The sequence below is a fragment of the Nelumbo lutea genome, chromosome 8 (assembly GCF_056320005.1).
Source record: "Nelumbo lutea isolate HS-2025 chromosome 8, American lotus-T2T, whole genome shotgun sequence".
Classification (NCBI taxonomy): Eukaryota; Viridiplantae; Streptophyta; class Magnoliopsida; order Proteales; family Nelumbonaceae; genus Nelumbo; species Nelumbo lutea.
The window spans coordinates 12,726,587-12,753,023 of NC_142691.1; the positions used below are offsets into that span (position 1 = coordinate 12,726,587).

Sequence of the window (26,437 nt, forward strand, 5' to 3'; positions counted from 1 at the left end):
ATTGTTTGGTTCGGGAAACATTATTTAAGTAAGGTGAAAAAATCCATGTGATTTCAGTTTTCAGCTTATGGGTAACTTATCCACCCTCCAAGAGTTTTGAAAAAGAAAAAAAAAAAAGTTTCTTTGGGTCCCCATGGCAAACCCTCTCATTTTTACCAGAGATCCCAAAACAACTGAACCCGTTTAACTAAACTCCCAAACGGAGCCCTTAGGGAAATGCTGAATCGCTCCTTGACCTGCAATCTAGAGGTCCTAGACAGACTCGGTCTAGCGTGACTCGAAAGACGAAGCCTACTTTAGTAATTAAAAAGAATATAAAGGGGTGTTATTCGAAGATAATGACAGTTGAATACAAAATTGAACAACGTAGTCAGGAAGGACTCGATCCCGAAGAAGAACCGAAGACCCCTAAATCCCGGTCACCGACCCATGATTAGGCCTGCGCTTTTGGTTACAACTTACAAAGCCGCGTACCGGGGCCTCGACTCAGACGTACACGTGTCAATCCCATTATGAATCCCCGTCCGCTCTGCTCATTTAAGAGGAAAAGTTAAAGAAGTGAGACACGTTGCCGACATGCCAACACATTCACATGCACCTGGCGGGACCCACCGCTATTGGGACTGCAGTTTCATGCACATGGACTCATACTAAAGTTGACCCTCCGCTTGAAAATACAAACTCGTGGTCTCCACCCGCTTTTCTCCCCCCTTTCCACTGTAATGATGTACAACATTATTGAGAGCCCGACTACTTGATCGAAATAACCTCGGTCTCCATCGTATCAACTGACGGTCCAGATTGGGGTAGGGTCTACATCAGGTGGATCGTGCAGGGTTCTACAAAATTCCTGCATGTACGTGTCACATGTTAGTCCGTGCCCATTTGGTTAATACGGGAAATATGATAATGATGTATGGTCGTATAAGAAAGGCTGGATCGGAACAGATTGAACTAACCCGACAAGGGCCCAAACTCCAAAGCACTCAACATAGCGCTTGTCAGCTAAGTGAACTAATCCCAGCCGCTCCTTTCATGCTTACGTGTCAATCGTGAAGTGGTTGATCCCTATTTGCCGGCAACATTCTCCCATCGATATATACCCATCACGCTCGGCAGCCCAGCTGATCAAACGCTCATCTTTAGGCTTTACCTCCACTCGACCGTGAAGAAGACTTGAGAGTTGAGAATTTGGGAAAGCTCGGCCGAATTCCTTGCACAGAAGATCAGAATGTCGCCGGAGACGGCCAGGAACCCGCCGGAATCTGAAGTCACTGGCCTGAATTTCAAGGAAACAGAGCTGACCTTGGGTCTACCGGGTGAATCACGGACTCAGGCAGAGATTGTTTCCAAGAACAGCAAGCGTGGATTCTCGGAAACCGTTGATCTGAACCTCGGGAGTTCGAGTAGCAGCGAAACACGTGGCAGAAGTCAGGTCGAAGAGCAAGGGGAAAGTGAAGCCCCCTGTGCAGGGAAGCCTCCAGCTTCAAAGTAAGATCCCGAGATGCGTTCATCATCAACTCTTCTTCTTCTTCTTCTGTTCGATCTATGAAGCATTAATTGTTTGATTTGTATTTTTAGGGCACAAGTAGTTGGATGGCCACCAGTGAGGTCGTTCAGGAAGAACGCGTTGAAGAGCTGCACGTACGTGAAGGTGGCCGTGGACGGAGCACCGTATCTACGGAAGGTAGACTTGGAGACGTACTCCAGCTACCAGCAGCTGTTGAGCGCACTGGAGAATATGTTCACCTGCTTCACCATCCGTATGTATTTTAACCGTATATGGATTTCGTACACCGTATATACGCTGTAGAATTACAGAAATAGACTCGAACAAGAGAGATTAACTTGGTTTTGTATTTTGCAGGTAACGTTCTAAACGAGAGGAAGCTTATGGATCCCGTGAACGGAACCGAATACGTTCCTACTTACGAAGATAAGGACGGAGACTGGATGTTGGTCGGAGACGTCCCGTGGAAGTAAGTTTCCTAAATTACCCTCGCCGGAGTTAGGGATTTGACCGAATTAACCCTGTCTTTTATTCTTCTTGTTATTAAATGAAAAATGCTTTATTTTCTTTGATTAGATGCGGAAGAAACCGAGCTGTAAAGCACCCACTCGCTTAGATAGTTTTGTTTGTTTGTGAATCGTTTCTGACCAATCGATTTACTCTTGTTTTTTCTTTTGGTCGAGTGCAGAATGTTCGTCGCATCATGCAAGCGTATTCGATTGATGAAAAGCTCAGAGGCAGTCGGATTAGGTAAATTTCTGTTTACTTTCATGTTGTCTGTTTCTCTTGGTTTCGTTTGGTTGGTTGAAGTAGTAATTTTTGTTGTATGTTTGGTGCAGCTCCAGGGACCCCCGCACAATCTGCAAGCGCGTAGTGATCAGAGAAAGGAGCCCCCATTGGAGGGCATTCGTCCTTTGTCTGATAACAGTAGAACTTGTACAGATATTGTTCCAATCGTTTTTTTTTTGGGTTTCTTCTTTTTTCTTTTCTGTTTCTGTTTAGTTTCCTTTTATTGGGGCCTGGGGGAGTCTTGATTAACTCGGAGGTGGAGAAGGAGGAGGGATGGAAGAGAAATAAGGAGTTGAGAGACCTGCCTGTAATTATGTATTCTTATGTTACTGGTGCAGCTACTGTAGTCTAGTCGGCTTTTCTAGTTATAACTCCAGTCACACTCTTCTTATACTCCAAAGAAAAGAAATAAAAAGAAGAAGAGAAACTGAGGAAAAAAAAAGGTTTATTTGATTCGTAATTTTTTGAGTAGCTCATAATATGCAAATCAGTTGACTAAAACAGAACGATTTTGTCTCTTTTGTTTCAGGTTCACGACACAATGTAGGATCTACAAATCAAAGATGAATAATAAAATGGGTTAACGTTTGGATCGTACGATCGCTCTAATTCTCTTTGATGGTTTAGTCGTCTGAAGTTGAACTCATAAATCCTGCGTGTAATAGCTAGGAAATTTTAGGATCAAGAGAGCCGTGGGCACATGACTGTGAATTGATCCAATCGGTTGTAAGATCGGGAGTATAGAATTCCATCTAAGTTAAATTAATACTCTGCTCCGAATATAATCGTCATTCTTCTGATGTTTATACCAGAGAGAAAGAGAGAACTATATGGATTTAGGCTGTGTTTGGTTTGATAGAAAATTAGAGAGAGATACAGAAAGCTGAAATTACTTCAGAATTTTTCCTCAAATTTCTTTTTCTCTCTTGTTTTCTGGCAGACCAAAGATCACAATCAAATCCAGTAGGAGATCAAGGGACTGCTATTCAATGTTCCAGGAGGTTGAAAAGTATAATGAATGTTTATTGGTTTATTTGAGATATGCATCGGGAGTCATACAATCATCTTAGTAGAGCAAATAAAACCCAGTGGATTGGACTTTGGAACCATAGCTGGATCTAGTTAGAGCCAACTGAAATCATCTTTATTAAACTCTATTTTCCTAAAGGCTTTATAATTACATGCATTAATCAAACTTTCCGTCACAGGCTCTCGGCCTTGGTTAATCAAGATGGATGCAGATGAGAGCATTAGCTGTACATGTGCAATCAACAATGAGCGATAGAATTCTCGTGTGGTTCAGTAGGTTTGTAATGCTTTTTGCATCTCGGATCAAGGAGGCGTTGAAAACCCTCTTGGAAACCTAGGGCTCCAACTGTTCCAGGATTCATCTATGATCTATGCATCAATGAAGAACAGTGTTAGAGCCATCCAAATTTGCTTTAGTTGCTATATGAGGGGCGTAGAGATGAACCTTCAAGTTCACATGTATTATGATGAACACTGTTTTGTATGTTTGAGGAGGATACAGCACTAGAAAAATGGGATTTTTCTTGGAGGGGAGGTAGGACTCCTCTACTGCACAGAAACCTAACTTTGGCAGGTTCAGACGAAGTGTTGGGAGGCCTCTGAGCTGGAGCCTTGGGGAATTTTGTCTGCACAATGTCTGTACAGGGGTATTTTGATAAGTTCTTTATGGATTGCATGAACAGATGTAAACTTGTAAACCCTAATTCATGGATATAATTACTTTCTGTTAGGAACTTAGGCTTAACATGCCAAGCCACATAAATTTGTGTGTGCTCTTTTCAGTATCCCCTTTGATTTTTATTTTATTTTTGTTATTTATCTATTTTCTTCATTTTCTTAGGTTCTGTTTGGAAAGAATACAAGTACAAGTTCTACAATGTTTTGCAGTGAACATATTTATATTTGCATTTTTTACAAATACAAATATGTAAGATATAAAACCTTGTATTCTATATTTATTTGCAGTTTTGCACTGTATATATTTATATTTATATTCCTTCCAAACTGAGCCTTGGGGAGAATACAAATACACAAATATAAGTATAAAACATTATATTTTGTATTTTAAACCTTATATCTGTACTATACATATTTATATCTATGATCTTTCCATACTGAGCCTAAATGCCATACTGCAACCATGGTCATTGCTGGTGCTTCTATTTTGCATTAGATGGTCGAAAGGAGTGTTGAGACCATGGTGGAAATAAATGAAACACAGGATGGATTGAAAATTTCTCCCCCACAGCCCCACCCTCCCACCCCTCTTTCAATTTCAAAAATAACCTTGCACACATGAACAAACCAGTGTTATTTACACATAGGACCCACATGGCCCACACTACATGTGGACCATATATATACATACATATATATAGAACATTGACACGTTCACTCGTGATTGGTTATGTACCCATTACACAGATCTGTCTTGCAGTCGATCTATTCTTACATATCTGCCAAAGTAATACAGAGCCTCTGCAGAGCAGAAGAATGCATATGGAAGGGTTATATGCCAAAAGCAAATTAACCCAAGCTAAATTTAAATCGAGGAAGTGATTTGGGCACATCACACATTTAGGGAAAAAAACCTAAGAACCGGCTCACTCCCATAAATCAAATATATTAAGAATATATGGTGGGATATTAACCTGAATTTAGTCGAGATTTACACCATCGAATCTAGACCAAGACTCCCAAAATATTCGAATCTGAACCACTCAATTACATGCTCTGTATCTTAGGGTTTAAGGACACAAAACTAAACATCCTTTTCTTGATTAGGCCTTTAGGGTAGGGATAAGGATCCATTGATTCGTGGGGTCACCCTCTTTACTTCTTTAACACTAGGCAAGCTTTGGACAGTAGAAGAAGGGATATTGGATGAAGATGGAATTGATCTATGGTCTGTCCTATGACCACCCAATGGATAGACTTCACCACTTAAACTAGATAGACTCGTTTTTTATGTTTAATTGGTGAATCTAGTCTTAGAGATAATGTGATGGATGTAGTTTCCGAACAAAGAATGGTACTGATGGGTACGCCTTGTTCCCTTGAGAAAGAGACGTGATGGAATAAGCCCACCGTACTGGCCCATTGTTTTGTACTCGGATTGCTACCATGACCGACAGAATTGACCCACATGGCCTTGGATTCTATGCCACAACTACCTTTATATACTAAACTTTTTCAGCTTCCTAATATTTAAACAATTATCAGAAGTTTCTTAATAGGGCTCCGTTTGTTTTGATTTTAAAATTGGTAAAAAAGTTTCTGGGTTTTGTGATGAAAACAAATTAGAAGGGGTGGAAAATAAGGTTGGCAGAAATAATTACTGTAATGTTTCAGTCTGAAAAGTTTTGTATCCATTTAAAAGAGAAACAAGTGCAGCCCAATTGTCTATTTTAATTGATGAAAAGTCTTGTTCACTGGTTGGTTTTATATGGACACCACTATGCTTTTCTGCCTCTGTTCTTTTGCAGCTTTCATAAGGTTGTGTTTGGTCTGATATTTATAAAAAAAAAAAAATAGGAGAGGAATAGAGAAGTTGAGGGAAAATTCTTAAATTTTTGTGAAATTTCTCTCTAAACTTTTCTACCAAACCCAACGCTGCCTAAGGGGGAGGGGCAATGGAGAAACTTAGAGCTTCAATTGCTCAATGGGAGGCCTTGATTGGACCGGAGCTTGGTAGATGAGTAGGGCTGATGGGTCAGAATATGACTAGCTCAACTTCTTTGATGATGAGATACAAACTTGCAACCTCTTTCAACTTTACTGGACTTACCAACTTGTTCGTCCTTTCTTGCCATCGATCCATGCATTATTTATTTATTTATTTATTTTTGTGAACTGCATGTTCAATAAGAAACAAAAACATGAATAATCAGGTTTGAAGAAGCTTAGATTGCCAAAGATCTTAACCTGAGCTCCCATCAAATTCTGGTTAGTGCTACTATTTTTGTTTTCAAATTCTTAATCCAAATTCACCTTGTATCAGTTGTTAGATCTCGTGGACTTCTCTTTCTCATTGTTCCTAAGGCTGTGTTTGGTTGCAATGCAATTTTATTTGTAAATGAAAAAAAATGCAAATTTTGGTTTAAATGTGTTTTGGATTTTACTTTATTCTAATTTGTGTCTTATTTTACTTCATTTTTATTGCAACCAAACAAAGTGATATTTGAAACAACAATAAACCAAAACTTGCACCCAAATCATTTGCATTTCCATAGTTTTGCATTAGTGCAAATAATTTTGCACTACAACCAAACACAGGCTAAGGTTCTTTTACTTGTTAATCAGTGCAAATCTGAATCCGAATACTAAATTTGTACCTACGGGTCATCACTTGGTGCAATAATAGTAAAATCTTGGGCTGGAGAGTGTAAGAGCACAGGTTTGAGTCTAAGAACAGCCATTTTATGAAAAAAAAAAAAAACCCTTTTAAACCAATCGGCTATTCTACTGTTTGATCCTCACCGCCTCCATTATACTCAATTAAATTTTATCACAAAGGTATGAGTGAATCTGTGCTTGTCTAGGCTTCAAGCCCAATCGACTTTAGCATAAAGGGGCATGTTAGAAAATAAAAAACTATTCAAGGACCTTCCTAACATCTTAAGCTTTTATGTCGAACAGTTACTTGACAAAAACACCAAAGATTAGGACCATACCTGGTCTACCCTGCCCAAGACCCCATATAACTGGGACCAACATTGGGCAATGACCTCAATAAATATTATACCCAGTTCAAATTTTCATCCATTTGTCTATTATTATGATTTGAACTTACATCTGATACAAAATTTGTACAATCTTTCTCCTACTTTGATTCTCTCTCATATAAAGTGGGATGACATCATTTTACTTCTTTGAAAGTTGAAACAAACAACCTTTCTCTTTGTATTTGTATTTCTACACACAAAATAATACAAAATATACATATTTGTATTTATACTCCTTCCAAACTGAGCTAATGGGAATAAAATTTGCGGTACAAACAAAAGGGAACCTCACACAGAGAACAAGTAGAAAAGGAGTTCCTTTGTGTGCAAAGTTTACTAGATGAAATTATTTATCAGGGGTATTTCACGGTCCAAAAGAATACATTCTATATGCATTTCATGAATTGGATTTGATCTACATACAGGCTATGATGCCATAATCTAAGCAAAGTAACTATAGACTTGAGCAAAGAGTTAAAAAGAAGATGAAGACTGACAACCATAGAGACTGGAGATGGAAAGCTTGAGAATCCTCCTTTACTTTTTTTACAGGCGTCCTTTCAACATAGCTGGAGCTACAAGCAAATCAAAAGCAAGAGATTAGACCACCCAAGCTGGTTTGATTCTGCTTTTCTTTTGCACAAACAATCCCTTTGTGCCAACTCCATCTAGTGGTGTGGTTGTTTTGTTCTTTGTACAATGAGAGCTGCCAAAAATTTACAGGTCCTATGGATAGGATAGGCTTTTAAATTTATTCCAAGCACAATAATACAAAATTATTCTTGATAGAAGACTTTACATTAAAAGTAAATAGAAAGTAGCAAGATAGCATGGAAGTGCTTTTATAATAAGACAAATTATTTTTGCTTTTGTTAAAATACTTGAAGGTGGGAAAGAATACCTGTACCTGTCGAGGAAGAACAAATGAACAATACTTGCTTTTTAAAATATACCTGTATTAAACAACCCTTTGCTTGATGGTCAACACTAGCAACTCACGGACAAGTGTTTTAAAAATTGACATCTTGATGTTGACATGGAAAGCTAGTTTGGTGACGGGTTTGATGGTTCAATCAAATGGTTCTCCCATCTGATGACCCAATAGTTGAGATGGTCACTTGACGTCCCTCCAAATATAAAAGAGGTGGTCCAAATCTTTGTGATAAGGTCAAAGACCTCATGTTCGTGCACCCTGCTCTGTCCCCACTCCTTTCCTTGTATTGATGTTGGGGCTTTAACTCCCATATGGGCCAGACGCTACATGCTAAACATAGTCAGTGGGTTAGTGATAGGTTTGGTGGACTGACAAATGTGAGAACACAGGTTCGAATTGGAGAGTGGGTTAGAGATAGGGTGCGATATAAACTGTAAATCATGGCCTTAGATATATTGTTGTGACCCCACCATGACATCATTTCAGTTAATTCAAGGTGGGGCAACATCAATGGGCTTTGATTTTATGGTTTTAGCGCGGCTAAAATCATGTTGCAGCAAAAATAGATACGAGGATTACTTTACAACCAACTTAACATCGAGTGGATTTGCAAGTTGCAACTAGATGGTTTACCAGGGAATCGATCTGTCAAAATCTTTTCCTCGAGATTATAGCCTCATAGCTTTCATCAAGTGTGCCCCATAGCACATCTCAACCGTGTATTGGGAACATATTCTCAATACACACTGAAATCTGCATGTGGGGCATGTGTTGGACCCTCTATGTGGGGTGCCGCTCTGAACTCATATGCAACTGTTATAACGTTGTTGGCATGGATATGTCTATGCCATGTCAAAAATCAACTTGAAAATCACCTACTGATTCCTGAAGCCATCTCCCAAAGCAGGCAAAGCTTCAAGCATCACCCTAAATGAAATGACCAAATCAACACTAACTGATTTTTCTTGCTGATATTTTGGGAGGCAACCTCACCAAACAGGATTTTTGAGAATCAGCGGAAGTGACATTTTTTATTTTATAAAGTAGAAGCAACAAATCGGTTTCTTCAACCAAACATGAAACACCCACAAAAGGACCCGAGTCCTGGTCAGCTGTCGGCATCATTGGTTGAGTCTACTTGGACTTGGTCTGGCCGGTTGATGAAACTAGGTTCCGATGCTGGGTAAACCCGGGTCATCCGGTCTGATCCGAGGTGTTCACCTAACCAAAAAAAAAAACAGTTAGCCTCAAATGGAACAAGGAGGTTGGCCAGAATGTCAACAAATAAAAGCGGTTAAATCCAGCCGGATAACTGAAAAGGACAGAATTCCCAATCATGCTTAATCCAAACAGATGCCCCGAATTTATTCCACGCTCACTATCAAGTAGGATGTTTCTACTCCACCTTCTTCCTCCGCGGAATTATGAATTCCTGTTCGATTCCGTGGCTTTTTCTGATGTCGTGACTGCAACTGCATTATTTTATGAAATCTCTCCCAAAGCCAACTCACCGGATTTGATTATGCCGGCAGTGTCACCGACGGACTAACCTCCTCTCCGAGGAGTAGGACGAAAGCGTTCATCATGTGTGCGTAATCATAAATATCAAGCCAAGGGGCTCATGTTAGCACCACCCATGTCCCACTGCTTTCCCTTTGTCGAGAATAGCTAAATGCTATGTTTCTAATTTGCTAGCCCGCTAGCCGGAAACGGGAATTTTCCTCTACCAATAAGGCAATAATGTCATGCTAACATGCGCTGATGATTTCGCAGATCACCGCCGTGTCTGCCTTCGGATTACCTAATTAGTAGTAAGTACACAATCGGCGCATCTTAGCAATCTTTGTCGATTTCTTTTTTTTTTTAAATTGTTTTTTTTTCTATTTTTCTGAAATCTGGCCTACCACCGAACAACGACTCTTTTTTTTTTTTTTTTAATTTAATTTTTTTCTTTTTCCTTTTTCTGAGTCGTACCTGCTTCTCTCAGAAAATGTCATCAGTTCTCTTCAACCGAGAAACACTTATTGATCCGAGTTCATGGAGGTGGAACTTCTCAGAAGCTCGAAACCCTCAAGAACCTTCAAATGCCTGTGAAGACTGAAGAAGTTCAACCTCCGACTCTGCTCCGCTTCTCGTCGCATTACCTGTCTTGTTCTTTAACCCTGAAAATTTTAGGATGGTGAGTTCCGGATCCGTTCCTGAGATGGATGCCTAGGGTTTCTTACTCAATTTCGTTTCTTTGCTCGAGATCCGGTTTCTTTACAGTGGTTTCGAACCTCGAACTGCGAAAAGCAGGTATTTTTTACTCTTGCTTTCTTCTTTTCCTACTTTTTTTTTATGGCGTTTATCTGATCATGTGGCATCTAGGGTTTTCGCATCAATTTTGAACTTTTCGCATGTTTATGAACGTTTTGCGCTACTGGGGCGTTATCCATGTTAGCAAGATCCAACTTTCTCTCATAAAATTCATGTCCATCACAATGATCTAAACGTTATGTTCCAATGGCGTTCCAGATCTAGAGTTCTGTCCATTGAATTAGCTGCTTTGGATTTCACCTAAGGCTTCTATTTTTTTATGACCAGAGGATTAGGTTTCTCCGGCGGTTCTTTCCCGGCCTATGAGGGTTTCATTTATTAAATTAGTGGAAATGAGCTTGATCTAGGCTTTGTCTTTGACCAACGTCGAAATCATGCTGAAGCAATTTCTCAGCAGACTTCCTCGGAAGTCAGCCAATTCTGATGCTGCTGATACTGCTGGGAGCAATTCTGTTAACAATGCCGCCACTACCGGCAACGGAATCCAACGTACAAACAGTGGGAACGCTTCCTCAGGCAGGTCAAGTGCTGTTAAAAAGATGTCTTCTGCCGTTTTCCCAGCAAGTGTCATCGCTGGAATTGAACCACTTTTATCTTTCAAGGACGTTCCGAATCCAGAGAAGCAAAACTTGTTCATTAGTAAGCTGAACCTCTGCTGCGTGGTTTTTGACTTCAACGATCCAAATAAGAATACTGCGGAGAAAGATCTGAAGCGTCAAACATTGATAGAGCTGGTCGAATTTGTTGGTTCTGGGTCGGCCAAGTTTAATGAACCAGCGATATCGGCAATCTGTAAAATGACTGCCGTTAATCTTTTTAGGGTTTTTCCTCCTAATTACCGGTCCAATTCGACTGGTGGCGAAACTGAAGATGAAGAACCAATGTTTGATCCTGCTTGGTCTCATCTGCAAATCGTGTATGATTTACTGCTTAGGTTTGTAACTTCTTCTTCACTTGAAACAAAGATAGCAAAGAAGTACATAGACCACTCATTTATCTTGAGATTACTTGAGCTGTTTGATTCGGAGGATCCAAGAGAAAGAGATTGTTTGAAGACTATCCTGCATAGGATTTATGGAAAGTTCATGGTTCATAGGCCCTTCATCCGGAAGACTGTCAGCAATATATTTTACCGTTTTGTCTTTGAAACAGAACGTCATAATGGAATTGCTGAGCTTTTGGAGATTTTCGGCAGTGTAATTAGTGGGTTTGCTTTACCACTGAAGGAGGAGCATAAGATGTTCTTGTGGAAGGCTCTGATTCCTCTACACAAGCCAAAATGCATGGGTTCTTACCTTCAGCAATTGTCCTATTGTGTTACACAGTTTATAGAGAAGGAGCCCAAATTGGCAAGTTCAGTGATAAAGGGGTTGTTGAAATATTGGCCTGTAACAAATAGTCAGAAGGAACTGATGTTTTTGGGTGAGATGGAAGAGGTTTTGGAAGTAACAAACATGGTAGAATTCCAGAAGATCATGGTCCCCTTGTTCCGGAGGATTCGTTGCTGTCTTAACAGCTCGCATTTCCAGGTAACAGTTATTTCTTTTTCATTTTTGTTTGTATTCTTATATTTGTTATACTTTTTTCTTTGTGAGCTAGGAATTGCATCTGTTTCTAGCTTTTTATGGCTGTTCTACAAGGTGCCATCCAACTTGCTTTCCCTCTTGTTGCAAAATTTCTGTTCTGGTTTCTAGGAGGAGAACCTAGCAAGATTATGGTTCTTATTTGCATGTCAAGTCCTTTATACTTTCTTCAAAAAAAGGCATTACGCCTATTAAATTGAAGACTTAAATGCATCTAAAATATTTAACTAGACACCATCAGTTTCTATGTTTGGTATGTTTTTCTAACATGCAAACTTTTAAATTCTAGAAAAGGATCTCCTCTGAAGTTTTGGAGTCTGAATGGTTAACTCTAGGAAATGGGAATTGCACTGGCTTCTTAAAGTATTCAGTAAACGGTAATGTCTACATCCTGCTTTAAGAACAGCCAAATTGGAAAATGTTGACACTAGGTCAAAATGGGACTGTTTATTTCATCAATTGGATTTGTTCAAACATGCCTTTTGTATAGGTGCTATAATAGCTAAACATTTTACTCCTTTCTGGGTTGACTTTCTTTTTTCCTCAAAAAATAATACAGTCGAGATTTTGTGTAAGCTCTTGCTAATGTATGAGTTACTGACTTACTTCTTCCCTTTCAATCCGGATATCTTCAATGCATGTTAGTGGCTCTGCCAAGTCTTTTTTGATTTATTGGTCTTGCCAATTTCCTGCGGACTAAAAGCTCCACTGTAGTAAGTGGAGCTTTGGGAGTGGTGGACTGGATACAAGGCATAACTTCTGGCATATTTTGCAGAGTGGCTGCTCCAAGCCTCAAACCTGTTTTCTCACACTTGTTAACACAAGATTTTACTATTCCACAAAGCAATATATATCCCCTTTATAAAATTAAAAATTGGAACGTAACATGGCGACTTCTTTTCGGTTTTTGCCTTCTGCCTTCCCTCTGTTAATGGATCAACCACCCTTGGGTGGGGTAGGGGTAGCAGAAAAAGTTCCTAGCCGCTTTGCCTGTAGTCAGCATCTAATCCATTGCTTTAGGCGCCAGCACTTTCAACCATTGGTTCATTGTAACATATAACTAGTTCATTTGCTTTCTTTTTTTTTGGGTGATCAACTGAAAAATGCAGGCTAATTCAAAAGGGCACCGCTTGCTGCGGTTTCAGTTACAGGGTAAAATTGTCCTACTTACTCATGAAGTGCATTTCCCACATTCGGTTCTTGCGTAGGACAAATAAAATGTAGAAAGCAAGTTCCATGAGACAGCAACTGTTCACATAGGCTATGGAAGACCTCAATGTTAAATTTCTTAAATTTCAGTTATTATTCAGTAAAAATGGTAAGTAAACCCAGTGGAGTTTCTAGCAAAAAGTTTCAGGATTTGAATAATTGGTAGATTTGGCTCTAGATAAATAATCAATATAATCATAGTGAACCAGATGTGGGTTTGGATTGTGGATTATAAATTTAGGTCTTTTATGTGGATTATCATGTTTGAGAATTTGGGTGGAGTCACACTTAACAAGTGACCTAGTATAAGGCTGTTTAAAATAGTACAAGGTTACAGAAAGAAACAAGTCAGTGGGGTTCCAGCACAAAAATTTTGGGGATTGAACAATTAGTAAATATGAATCAGGGATGGTAAATAGATATTTGGTTCGATTGTGAATTCCAGAAGTTGAGAACTGGGGCATCCCCATTCCGTGTCCATAAAGCAATTATTTGGTATACTGTACATCCTTGGGACCTGAGTGTTGGGTGCCTAGATTTCAAATGGTTCCGTTTGGGGTTGTCATGTATGGTTTGGATTCATGATCAGGGATTCTGCAGGTTTTCCTCAAGGGGGATAGGTGGACTAGTCAAGGGATACAATAGGGTGCTATCCAAGTTTTCCAAGGATAATACAGCCAAAAAAAGGATAAGACAGCCAAAAAAAAGCCATGCTTTTCTTCTCATGCCCTTTTTTCCAAGTTTTCCAAGTACTAGTAATGCTGCTGCAGCCTTTTCTGTGAGAACAGTGATAAAAATGCAAATAGTGTCCAGGAACGAAATTTATACATGCAGCTACATCTGAGGTGTCTCTTGGTAATTATGTTCACAACCACCTGTGGTTTCTGTTAGAGGTATGCATGATGCTCTTATATTTCTAAATGAGAACTATTGTTTGGTTTCTCTGCAGTCTTTTAGAAGTTCAACATTTGCTTCTTGCAGCTTTAATGCACAAGTATTTTGGAAGCATCTACTGTAATCTTTTAAAAAGCCCTTTTTCCTATTTGTTTTCTGCTTTGGTGGTTGACACTGAGAATGTTGAAGATGTGATTTGACCCCAGGTCTGGGGTTTGACTCCACCAACACTTCAAACTAGGTTAGGCATAATCCTCTCTATTCAAAGGTCTTCTTGCTGATAATTAGTTTTGGGCAATATTCTTATTGCAATTGGCAATAATGGATTGCGATAGACTTTTCCTTACATTCGTATCCCTGTTCATGAATTCATGTCACTTGAAATGACATGAGTTTCTGCCTTGAAATACTAAAGAAAACTGAAGTGAAAAAGATCTCTTGTTCAATGTGAATTAAGTTTATGTGTTGGGCTGCATTAATTTTTTATAATTTTTGTCATCTTTCTTTTTTGTAAATTGTTTATATCATAACAATTTAGCAATTGAAAGGATGTGGATAGGATAATCAGTATATCCTCAATTTAATTTTACATATTTTACTGTTCACTGATTTTACATTAATTTTCCCCATAATCCAACTTCTGAAATAAGTCTTTCAGTCAATTACATAAAAAGCCTATGCCAACTCTCTCCATTTCATTTTTGATTGATGGTTTTGATGTCAATTAGTTGGTCATAAACATAAGAAATTGGTTTGTCAAAATAAACAAATAAACATAAAGAAAATTGGGGTTCATTTTATTGAACTTCAACTAGTAAACACCTAGCGACTTTTCCCAGATATTTGGGGATGTAATAGGATGGGTAGACTTTCTTCTGGTTGACTTGGCAGGAAGCTTCTGTTTCTAGCATACGAGTTTTGGAATCAAGTTGCCGAAGCATGTATTGGGTGTTGGGTCTTGAAGCCAAATTTCATTGGTGCATCAGTAAAGAAATGAAGTTAACCTTTAACGAATACTGATTATTTCAGGTGGCTGAGCGGGCCCTCTTCTTATGGAACAATGAGCACATTGTCAGCTTGATCGCACATAACCGGCAAGTAATCCTGCCCCTCGTCTTCCCAGCCCTGGAAAAGAACACCAGGAACCACTGGAACCAGTCGGTTCTCAATTTGACTGTAAACGTAAGGAAAATGCTTTCAGAATTGGATGATGAGCTTGTTCTTACATGCCAAAGCAAGTTGGAGGAAGAAGAAGCAAATCAAAGGGCAGCAGCAGAAAAGAGGAGACTGACATGGGAGCGCTTAGAGAATGTTGCCAGCATCCAACCTATGACAGGGAACACAGCAGTTCTGGTCACACCTGCAACGGCCGCTATTGCCTGCTAAATTTTAGTTTAGCGGTGTTTTTCATTTGATCTTAGTTATTTCCTCACTTGCTTTTGTTTTTGGGGCAGCCAAATGAAATGTGTTGGTACAGAGCCTTGTTGACAGGATTGAGGGCTCAGTCCTTGACTGAGTGCTGCCTGGGGGCATTGTGATGACCCAGAGAAACAATGGAAGGCAGCCCAGCGAAAGAGTCTCTGGTTCTGTCAATTGAATGGCGCCCAATCATCTTATATTCTTATTAACAGCTATTCTCACCCTTCATTGTTTATGGATGGGTTGTTGTAAGTTGTAACTCTCTGCTTCAAAATGGTCTTTCCTTTTCAGGTGGTAAATGAAAGAGTTAGGATCTTTTAATTGCTATCGATCTCCCATTAAAAAAAGAAGCATCTTTTATGGCAGCATACATGTGAACGGCACGAGCATCAAATTCATAAATAACGATAAGTAGTAAGCATTATTTGAGAGATTTAGAATGTCTTCTGGGTTTCTCTCTGGTTATTATTATGGTTATTATTATAAAGCATGTGATGTGCGAGTACTGAAGAGTTCCATCTCGATGCCAGATCATATGGCTTTTCAATTTGATTTCTCTTGGTTTTAGTTCTGAATTTTGATCATGATACGGCAAATTAGCTAGGAATCCAGATTTGATACTCACAGACCACGCCTCATACCAACCTGGTAGCGTTCACTTTTCAGCCTTGCATTGAGAAAGTCTCCATACTAATGAGGTTGGTATGAGGTGCATTCTCTGGACTATCTCCTACCCACGAGCATTCTACTCACGCCACTCAGAACATTTTATTTCCATGCATTGGGAACATCTTGTGCGTGATAAAATGTAAGAGGATGAGATGTTCCGCATGTGTAGCTATAATGTTATGTGGGTAGGTGGGTATTATTGTCATGGTAGAAAATCTGGACTGCAATGTTATCTAGGTAGGTGTAGGTAGAGTTGTGGGTAAGAAATCCAGACTCCATTCTGTGAGAAGTAAATTCAATTTCATCCAGTTTGATACGAGGGATCCATTTACAAAATTGGTCTTCACGCTGTCCGAGAATATCTCCATGCTTCATTTTTTATTCTTTTCTTTTCTCAAAACATTGCAAAGTATGATTGCTGGCGTGGCTCTAACATGGTGGAACCAAACATTTCCACACATTGATGTTATTATAATGGACATATTTGTGTATTTAATCAATCTCTAATTATTGTAAGGATTGAATGTGTAAATTCAATTATTACTTTCCACATCATTTAATCCCATTTCATTAAATTTTTATTATTAGAATATTAAATCTCATTTTTTCTTATTAAATCTTATATTTTAAGTTATTTTCACGAATAAATGTTATTAATTAGATCTATGTCAATATTTTTAACAATATTATAAGTTAAAGTCGAAAATGATGAATCATATACCATACCATATTTCCTACTTCTGTTTTCTCATTTAAATCTATTCTTTCTGTGTGCGTGTGTGTTTTTTTAAATATATAGATAGATGGATTATTGCATCCGGGAATCTATTTGACTTCGACCCCAAAAAGAAATGCATCGCGTATGAACATTAAAACTAAACCAGAGAGGAATCCAAATTGAAGTTTTAGATAATAAAAATGCAAGTACTTAAACCATTTTGTTTTTCAAATTAGGAACCTTGAAATCCACGCAAAGCCTTTGTTTCTCCCTATAAAATGCTACATTTCACCATTTATCATTCATCAGTACTCCAGCAGAGAGAGAGAGATGGATGCAACACACTTAGCTCCGTCGAATCAAGAAATGTCGTATACTGAACTCGTGGAAGAAAAACGTCAGGAAAACAATGGCTGTTGTTAACAATATTGGTTTGTATTCTTCTCTCTTTACGTTACATTTATTTAGTATTTGTATCTGATGAGGGCGGATTTGGCCCTCCAATGATATTGTGACATGTGGCACCTCGAAACAATTAGATAATACCCGAAACCACTTAGGTAACAATTTGCCTTAGCCAAGTTGATGGTGTCCCACCTAGCGGCCTGGCCCAGGCGCCAAACTGGTGGCCTAGCCCAGACGTGACTTGGCGGCCTGGCATAGGCGCTGATCTGGTGGCCTGACACAGGCGTTGACTTGGTGGCCTAGCCTAGGCATCGACCTAGCAACCTGCGAGATGTGCCCGCCAACAAATTTGGCATGCATATATATCCTAACACTCCCACGATCCTTGGAAGTTGGCCCACGTGTCGAATGATCCGGAGGGTGGTTAACGTGCATAGCGGTTGCCTCAAGGAATCTCGAACCACTTAGACGACTTCTCGAAAATCTCAAATGCGGTGTGTGAAGCCCACGCCAAACAATGCCTATATAAAGGCACCAACCCCAATGACATAGGGGGGCAATTAAGCATATTCTAGCTCTCATACTTTGTGATTTTTAGCTTGCAGTTTACTATGAGAGTACTGACTTAAGCATCGGAGCGACCTCGCCGGGTTAGCCACCCTGGGTCCTCTGACATTGGTTCCTTGTAGGTTTCTAAAGAACTACGAAGCCCAACAATAAATCCAGCCCGCCACCAGGCAGCTCGACACCCCAATTAACTCAGCATCTAATCTGCCTCCAGCTCGGCCTAGTCAGCTTGACTTCCAGGTCCTCATCCAACAGAAGTTAATTTCGGCCTCTGAGTCATCGGCCACTTGGAAGCAGACCAAATGACGAGGTACTTAGCACAAAAAATTGATACATCACCAAAAATTGATTCATCAGTATCCGTTCTGTCAGATTGAAGGGCTAATAGATTTCTTCCTTCCTAACCAACTTAGCAGTCTCTGATGAATCTTTTGTGTGTCTGTGCATTGCAGTGTGACTAAGGCGGGGGATGCCCACCTCTTATTGCTTGTTTGGCTTTCCCATTGTGGTAGTAGCGCAGGAGAACTGACTAAGACAATGTGACTAGAATTAAGTATTAATCAATTTGGAAATAGTATCGATAAATCCATATTAACCAATAAAAAATTAAATTAAAAAAAATAAATATAAAATGATTAAAAAATAATAAAAACATTTTTTTGATAAATCTCTTAAATTATCCTTATTGTTCATGAAATTGACAAATTGTACCTTTATAGTTTAGATATTGTCTTGCGCTACCCTTAAGTTTTATGACAATTGTCACGCCGCTAAACACTAACAGAAAAAAATAAAATATCGAATTTGCCCTTCATTATTCATCAAAATTTCAAAATAAAACCCAACTAACTATGTAGACTAGTTCATTACTCTCCATGGGAGAGGATGCCGGTGTTTCCATCATCACTGTAATTGCCACCGGTGACAATGCTACCTTTTCTAATCATTATAATTGCCATCTTTGGATTTGTGATCGAATTCTCTTGTGAGTTGAAAGATTCTCGTCGCGCAGGTTGAAGGCATCTGGATCCTATGCCCCCGACCTTCAACTTTGGTATGTCGGTCCTTCGTAGAAGCGTTTTCCTAGGTAGGGGTGTAAACGGATCGAATTCGAATCCGATTAGAAAATACGAAATTCGAATTCGATTAAATATTTGAATTTTTTATTTGGTTAATTAATTATTTAAGATAATTAATAAATATATAAAATAAATATTTTATTGATATAAAGTATATAAATATTAACTTATTTATTTTATATATTATATATAAGAATTAAATAATCGATCGTATTCAGATATTTATTGAATCGAATTAGGTCATATCCAAATTCGATTCGATTATGTTGAATATCAAATTCGAAATCGGATTTTCGAATACCATTTACACCCCTACTCCCAGGAACCATAGGGAAGAGAGAGGTGTCAGAGAAGGAAGGGTGTGCCAAGTTGAGAGGAAGGGATAAGGATAGTGAATAATAAGGGTATTTTAGGAATTTTAAAATAATTAGCACTCACATGATGTCACATGTGAACAGAGTGTGATAGAAAATTGACGCAAGGAAGGTGTTAGGCGCAAGATAATATCTAAACAGTAAGGGTATAGTTTGTCAATTTCGTGAACAGTAGGGATAGTTTAAGAGATTTACCCTTTTAAATTTTATCATAAAAATTATTGAATTGTTTAAAATTACAATAAAAATAGTAGAACTTATACTAAAAAAAAATAAAAGGAATATCATCAAATTATACAATGAACAAGGAGAAGAACCACAATTTCCTTTTCTATATCATTTAAAAAGAGAAAATGAAATATTAGGGCATGCAATGTCTAATATCGAAAGCCTCTTTTTGTGAATGGTACCATCCACGAGATATAGGCGTTGCCCACAAGTGGTGTGCTCAAATCGTTTTTGTTTCAAAAGTCAAATTACTTTTTATAACATTTCACAGGGATTCATAACACAATAGCAGGGGGTAAATCAATGGACAATTGCAGAAAGATAAGAACGTTGAATAAATTGAGTATTTTTACCCCCCCCCCCCCCAAAAAAAAAAAAAAAAAAAAAAAAAACAATATAGAATCGGCTAAAAGGATTATCATTCACTGCATCGGTCTGAAACATATCTTAACAAGAGTTTTGGCATAGAATTCTGAGAAAGAGAAAAATATAGTTGAGCTAACTGCTACAAACTCACCTCGTGTCATCGAACCCAGTGGATTCCATTGCATATGAGACGAAAAATATGGTTCACCTTTATATTTTGATTTGGTCTGAAGCTAACAAAATCAAACCACTTCGACTACCAAATGTTGTTTCAGAGAAGTGATGGATAAAGTACAATAAACAAGGGTATTATTGAGATTATAAATTCTGTATATGAACGAAGTGGGAGAGTGAAACTCTATTATACGTTACGTGATAATTAGATACATATCCTTCAAGCTCTGTAACTACACACAGAAAGACAATCAGAGAGAATGTATGCGCCACGGGGTATCAATAGATGTCATATTTGAACCACGTCTGAAAACGCCATAAGTAGAATAGCTTAGAGCTTCCTCTACGCCTGGTTTGCTTCTCCTCCGTCTCTATCCCTTTTCCGATTCAATTCTGATGCTCTTGATTTCTTTGTAAATGATCACCATTTCTTTCTACAACACTTCCAGTTCCCTTTTTTTATCAGAATCAGATGAAATTTCTCTGGCCCATGAACCAAACTCTAATTAGTAATCCCCAAGGAATTTGATTATTTGTGGAATGATAAGTCTTTTTATTTATTATCAAAAAAAGGTAGGAGTCTTTATTTGTATCGCTTTGTTTGTGATGGATTTTGATGTGTGTTTTGCTGATTTTGCTTTTTCTATCATGAGCATGGTTTTGAAAACCAGACCGGACTCTGGTTGACCCAGGAACCGATCGGGCAATCAGTTCCATTTCTCCCTAAAACCTCTCCTAGGCCAAAAACCGCTGATTTGGTCAGTGACCCGCTGGCCCAGGCAGTTGAACCATAACCCAAACAACAGCTTTTGGGCGTTTTTTATTTTAATTATTTTTTAATTTTTTATATTCAAAGTCAGAACGGGCCATTTGTTCGAACCGGATAGTCGGTTCCCAAAACAGTTCCATATCTGATCCTGTTTTTAAACCCTTGCTTATAAGATTTGCAAGTGCTGCTTTACATTTCCTGTTGCTGCTGCCCTTAGTCTGATGCAGGCATCTTTTTTATGGCATCAGGATAATTGCCAAGAACAGAAAAACATAAAAGCTTGAAAGATTGCTGTGACAAAGGACCCCTTTCAAGTAGTAATCTAACTCACAAATTTATGGATTTTTGTTCTATATAGTACCAGTGGATGAAAAGTGTTTCTCTCACTCACACACAAATAGTCATACAGATCCTGGACCACCATGTGCAACTTCTGAATTGTAGCATGTAGACCTCTTGAAGCTCCTACCGTCTGATTACAAATGTTGGCAAATTGGGCTTATCAGAAAATGTACAAGCAGGTAATGGAGGTCAACAGTGTGGTTAGCAACACCGATACAAAGTTTACAGCATTGTTGTCAAGGATGCTCTGGCCCGATATCTTCTTCACGGTTGGCCCTGGCTTTTCAACCACCTTCAAAGACAATTAAGAACCTCTGTATCAGAATTGAAAGTTCTAAGGTTGTGTAAACGTGGTAACAATTTTAAACAAGAGAAAACACAACATCCTATCCCAAGTTCTAGGAAAAAGGGGGAGGGGGGAGAGGGATCAAAAGTTGAAATAGGCCATCATCCATCGACCCTATTCAATGAAGATCAGATGGTTGCCATTGATAAATTCAATATGGTACCACTTACTACAAGTGAGCAGTTATCAGCATCATTCTTCAGAGTCTCTAATTATAGATATATTATTCTCCTACATGCAAAGGCTTGCATTGATGTGGTCTATTAAATTAACTGAATATAAAGCCAATTACATAATAGAAGATACTTCTCCTATGATATCTAACTTTTCAGTTCCCCAGAAATTCAAGCCCTTGTTATTCCTGTTTACTGGAAAACCAGAGAAAGTGTCAGACAATGTGAAAAGTTGTGGCTAATGACCTTGGACAATCAACTGTTAGGGACTTGGAAATAATGCAGTCTAATTAATAGCTCAAATTGATGTATGTTAATTGTTTATTACCTTATTTCGTACAGTGCAAAATCCACTGAATTGCACTGTCGCCCCCAACAGAGAATCGATTATACTTCCAAGTAGCCCTGCAATTGCAGCGATTGGTATTACCAGAAGCTGCTTCAAAGCTACATCAGAAGCACATTTTGCTGTGAAAAGTCCAAAGAGAACAAATGTCAGCCCAATAACACTGCCTGCTGCTGCAGCTGCTAGGAGTCCTGTTGTTGTCACAGCACCATTTGTGCCCTTCCGTACTGGCTGATACACATAATTAGATTCCAGAAAAGAGCATCACATTAGCGAATAAGTTTCCTTTAGCCTAAATAAATGTTCTAAGAAATATGTAGAAATAGGCAATTCCAAGCTGCTAACAGTAGCAGAGCCATTACCAACAACAGTCATGTTTAGATCATGGGAGAGAAATGAATTAGAGGGTCATTTATGCTTAGAATACAACCAATTTAATCTAATATTCTAATTTCATAATGGAATAAAATTCAAGGGCTAGCATATGTTTGAAGTTTAAATGAAGGAATCCCACCTGCAAGTGGATTTTAAAATTTCCAACAAAGTTGTTTGGTTTGAAGGAAAAGGTAAGGACAAAATTTCCAGCAAGTTGTTTGGTTTGAAGGAAAAGGTAAGGAAACATATAAAAGGTTTGTAAAGGTTTCCCTACCTTTCCCTTCCTTTCCATACTTTTTCCTTCAAACAAAACACAGGTTCAAGGATACACAGGTTATAGCACTAAAAAAGATATACTCCATTACAACAATTGATTTCTAGTTAGATGACTTAACTATAACACCAGGCACGGTTTCAGGTCCAAGTATTACACAGAAAAAAGAGGGAAGAAAAACAGAGAAAAGTTCAGTTGATACTTGATAGACCTTGTTCTATGAAGGCTAGGATGTAAAATTCTCCTCCAGTTGATTGAGATAGTGATACTGAACCTCAGAGAACACAAAAACAATATTATATGCTATCCTTGCTTGAAATCCTACACAAACTTTCTCCCTGATGGAAGCCAGCCATTATGACCTAAGAGGCTAAGATGAAGGATCAAGGATTTCTAAATAAACTAGGAACTAATTATAAAAAACCTGAAAAAGGGTCAATGCCACACCTACAGTAAATGAAATGGGAGTGGGGGATTAGCTATATCCAACCTTAGATTTGGTTGGCAGTATGAGAGAGCAATAGAAGTGCATTAGTGAGTACATCTAAGTCAAATATCAGGCTTAGGAGGGCTTTGATAACGGATGAAATGGCTGACCTAAATGACATTGCTTTGTCTTTTATTTGATAAAATAATTATATAATAAAACATTCAGAGGCAATGTAATCAACCGAACTTCAGCTTCAACGTTCAACCATTAAAGACCTCAAAACCTCCTTACAACTTATTCACTAAAAGACAAGACAATGAGTCATCCAGTTCAGCCCCTTGTTGTAATTTTTTTTATTACAAAACAAGTTGCTATGAAATACTTGTGTTTCTCCACTCTCATCAATGCCAGCAATGTTTGATCAAACATATTACATAGCTGTATTATCACTTTTGCGCTTCTAGAAACAGTAAAGGGAAGCCTTAGTATTGAGAATGAGATAAAGTTGCAGTTTTCTAACAACCTAGAGCACAGCACCTCTTGGCTCTTGCTAGCAATTTTCTTTCTGTTTTTTTTCTTTTTTTTCCTTCTTTTGGTAATGAACCTCTTAGTAACAATTAAGTTGATGAGATGTCATGCAAATGTTTCCATGAATTCAGTATGAAAAAAATACCAAAGCAACGAAATGATATTTACCTTAAAGGTTGTGATTAATCGTGGCTGTGCATTACTAAGCACCCCTATCTCTGATGACCAAGTATCTCCGTTGCAGCAGGCATAGTGTCCAATTATACCACCAATAAGACATGTAACTAATGCTGATCCTTTTGAGTCTAAGCATTTATCCTGCCACCCAGTTGATTGCCCAACAAGCACGACTAGAACTGTAGCTATGCCACTATTAGCTAGCACCTGTACCCTTAAGGAAATTGAAAAGAGGCTTACAGCTTCTGCATTGCATAAACATGGATATACAGGAAATGGACATTTATCATCCAGCTAGCCTTTCAGTTTTACCCGTGCATTATATTTCTGGTTAATGGTTATGAAATGGCAACAGAAATTAAACCAGCATCGCCTAGAGAAAGTCAAAATTCTATTTCTTTCATAAAGAAGCCAAATACCTGTATGCAACTATACGATGCAAGGCATCATGAAATATCATGAAGATTTCTTAAAGAAATATATTCAGGGTATATTAGTTTTCATCATTCAGTTTTTCTCTCTGAAAGAAAAGAACTCATTTCTGGATGTTGGGTCTACAAATGAAATGAATCAGGGAGGGAATTAAACCTTGAGTCCCCCTCCTTAAAATCAAAGAAAAAAAAAAACAAATTAACCGTAGCTAACAAATATTCTAAGTCGTCCACAGTTCAAAAAGGATCAAGAAAGGAGAAATTTACTACCAATTCCTCTGGCCACCCTCTTTGAAGTCAGCATCAACGTTTCGCTTCTTCTCCTCCCCGACCTTGGTAAGCTTAGACGAAGAAAAGAAGAAAACAAGCAGAAGAGCGCCGAATCTTCAACCAATCCAACAATGAATAGAAGGTTCAGACACCAACATCATAAGATTAAACATTTACGTAAATAGATAGCTTCAATCACCAAAAATACAAAAGAAAAAAAAAAGGAAAAGTAAAAAAAAAAAAAACAAAAAAAAAGGAGACGAAATAGAACCAACCTCAATCCAACTGCAATATGGACAGACATGACCAGAAACCCCAGAAGCGCTCCCGACCGATCGAGAGACTTCCGCTTGAAAGCCCTCGAAGCGATTACAAAAGAGATCAAAATCGCGACTAATGGTTGAATCGCATACTTCTCCATCGCTATTCCTTGGGAATTTCCTTCAAACCCAATCGCAGGGTTTCAGTTCAGTCCTTCGAAGCAATCCCGATTATACCTAAGAATCAAACTAATTGGTTGAAAAACGTGAGCAGTCAGAAACTCGGAACCATTTTTCTTTGGACCATTAAGACGACATCTCATTCAATGCTACTCTCTTCTCTTGGCGGTGGCGGGTGGTCTCCAATTCTGAATTCTCCATGAGTCTATGGTCCAGAGTCTCCAGTCTCCACTGTACATACAAAGCAGAGATGATCAAATGTGATCGCACCTATATTAAAATCGTACTCCACTAATTACGAATTGGCTGAAAATAGAAAGGTCTACGATTTTAACATCGTCCTATTTTACAGACAAAGGAAAATAGACACGTGAGGGTTCTTAGTTCTTACAATAGGAGCGCTTTCACCCTTTCATTCAAGACATGGTTTAATTGTCTGAACTCTGAAAGACTTTCATGCAAAAAATGGGGGAATATTAAGTTAGGCTTCAGTCTCAACCCCATGGACAATGACTTTTTTTTACCCATTAGATCAGTCTATGGGCTCAAAATTCAGATGCCCATACGGCCAGCCCAAGCCCATGCAAATTACTGGGCGGCGATCTTATTAGGTCCATGAGCCATTGTGTGTACGTTGAACTCATCCAGATAATCCGGATTTCTTTGTTTATCGACATTTTTTTTTTCTTTTGTAAATTGTATGGCATCTTTACTTTTAATTTTCAGAAATTAAACATTTTACATTTTTCATATTATTATATAATCATATAACTTATATTTTTATTTTATTTTGATTTTTCTATTTTAAGAAAGCTAAAAATTGAGATTTGAGTCCGAAATCAAATAAACATTACTTATTTCAGTCGGACTATCGGGCTGTAATTGGTTGCAATGCAAATAAATTTGTACTGATGCAAAATTATGGTAGTGCAAATGATTTGAGTGTAATTTCTAACCTATTTTTGTTTCAAATTTTAACTTATTTTGTTTGATTGTAATACATATAAAGTAAATTAAGACATGAAGCAAAATAAAGTAAAACCCGAAATAAAATTAAACAAAAAAATGCATTTTTTGTATTTATACTAGTGCAAATAAAATTGCACTACAACCAAACACAAGCTGATCAAATGCAAAGTTACAGATTCCCAAAATTTTCTTCTAAATTGCATTTTATAACCTATAACCCGTTAACAAAATCAAATGGGTCAATGGTTGAATCACCCAGATCAGCAGGTCGGGCCAAGTCAATGGTTCTCGAAGGATCGACAAGTTTTAAGATAACCTGGACCCAAAACTTAACCAAGTTGAGGATTAAACAATCCAACCGACCAGGTGGTTGAAAACATTGGAAAGCAATTTAATAATTCTTTCTCTCTCTGTCTTTTATAGTGACGATCAAGACTAATTAATAGGTTAATTCTTTGTTTAACCAGATTAATACTACGTTAAGAAACGACTTAAAAAAAAAAAAAAAAAAAAAATTACCACGTTAAGAAAGAAGTGTAGAGTGACGTTCACGGTCAAGTCTTGTTATCTTTTTTTCTT

General features: G+C 38.2%; 3 protein-coding genes and 1 long non-coding RNA gene across 5 annotated transcripts; 2 read left to right on the forward strand and 2 right to left on the reverse strand.

The window, feature by feature from the left end:
- Positions 1–325: 325 nt before the first annotated feature.
- Positions 326–1,115, reverse strand: LOC148842774 (uncharacterized). Its single transcript, XR_016103852.1, has 2 exons — positions 960–1,115; positions 326–850 (listed from the first exon to the last, which is right to left on the reverse strand). It is a non-coding gene; the product is annotated as an uncharacterized LOC148842774 (long non-coding RNA).
- Positions 1,116–1,231: 116 nt separating this feature from the next.
- LOC148842775 (auxin-responsive protein IAA1-like) lies at positions 1,232–3,341 on the forward strand. Of its 2 annotated transcripts, XR_016103851.1 has the most exons (6): positions 1,232–1,491; positions 1,582–1,763; positions 1,868–1,979; positions 2,199–2,260; positions 2,350–2,446; positions 2,829–3,341. XR_016103851.1 is itself a non-coding variant. In XM_088960029.1 (5 exons), the coding sequence occupies exons 1-5, from the start codon at positions 1,232–1,234 to the stop codon at positions 2,382–2,384; spliced, it is 651 nt and encodes a 216-aa protein (XP_088816155.1). In that variant the 3' UTR covers positions 2,385–2,759. The 2 variants fall into 2 exon arrangements, 1 of the variants encoding a protein (XP_088816155.1); XM_088960029.1 differs by lacking the exon at positions 2,829–3,341 and having other exon boundaries at positions 2,350–2,759.
- A 6,038-nt stretch (positions 3,342–9,379) lies between these two features.
- LOC148842776 (serine/threonine protein phosphatase 2A 57 kDa regulatory subunit B' kappa isoform-like) lies at positions 9,380–15,735 on the forward strand. The gene is made up of 4 exons (XM_088960030.1): positions 9,380–9,798; positions 9,975–10,282; positions 10,571–11,832; positions 15,019–15,735. The coding sequence occupies exons 3-4, from the start codon at positions 10,678–10,680 to the stop codon at positions 15,373–15,375; spliced, it is 1,512 nt and encodes a 503-aa protein (XP_088816156.1). The 5' UTR covers positions 9,380–9,798; positions 9,975–10,282; positions 10,571–10,677; the 3' UTR covers positions 15,376–15,735.
- Positions 15,736–21,045: 5,310 nt separating this feature from the next.
- LOC148842777 (integral membrane protein (Protein of unknown function DUF92, transmembrane)) lies at positions 21,046–25,172 on the reverse strand. The gene is made up of 5 exons (XM_088958132.1): positions 24,725–25,172; positions 24,450–24,563; positions 23,740–23,962; positions 21,947–22,195; positions 21,046–21,391 (listed from the first exon to the last, which is right to left on the reverse strand). The coding sequence occupies exons 1-5, from the start codon at positions 24,868–24,870 to the stop codon at positions 21,260–21,262; spliced, it is 864 nt and encodes a 287-aa protein (XP_088814258.1). The 5' UTR covers positions 24,871–25,172; the 3' UTR covers positions 21,046–21,259.
- Positions 25,173–26,437: the final 1,265 nt, after the last annotated feature.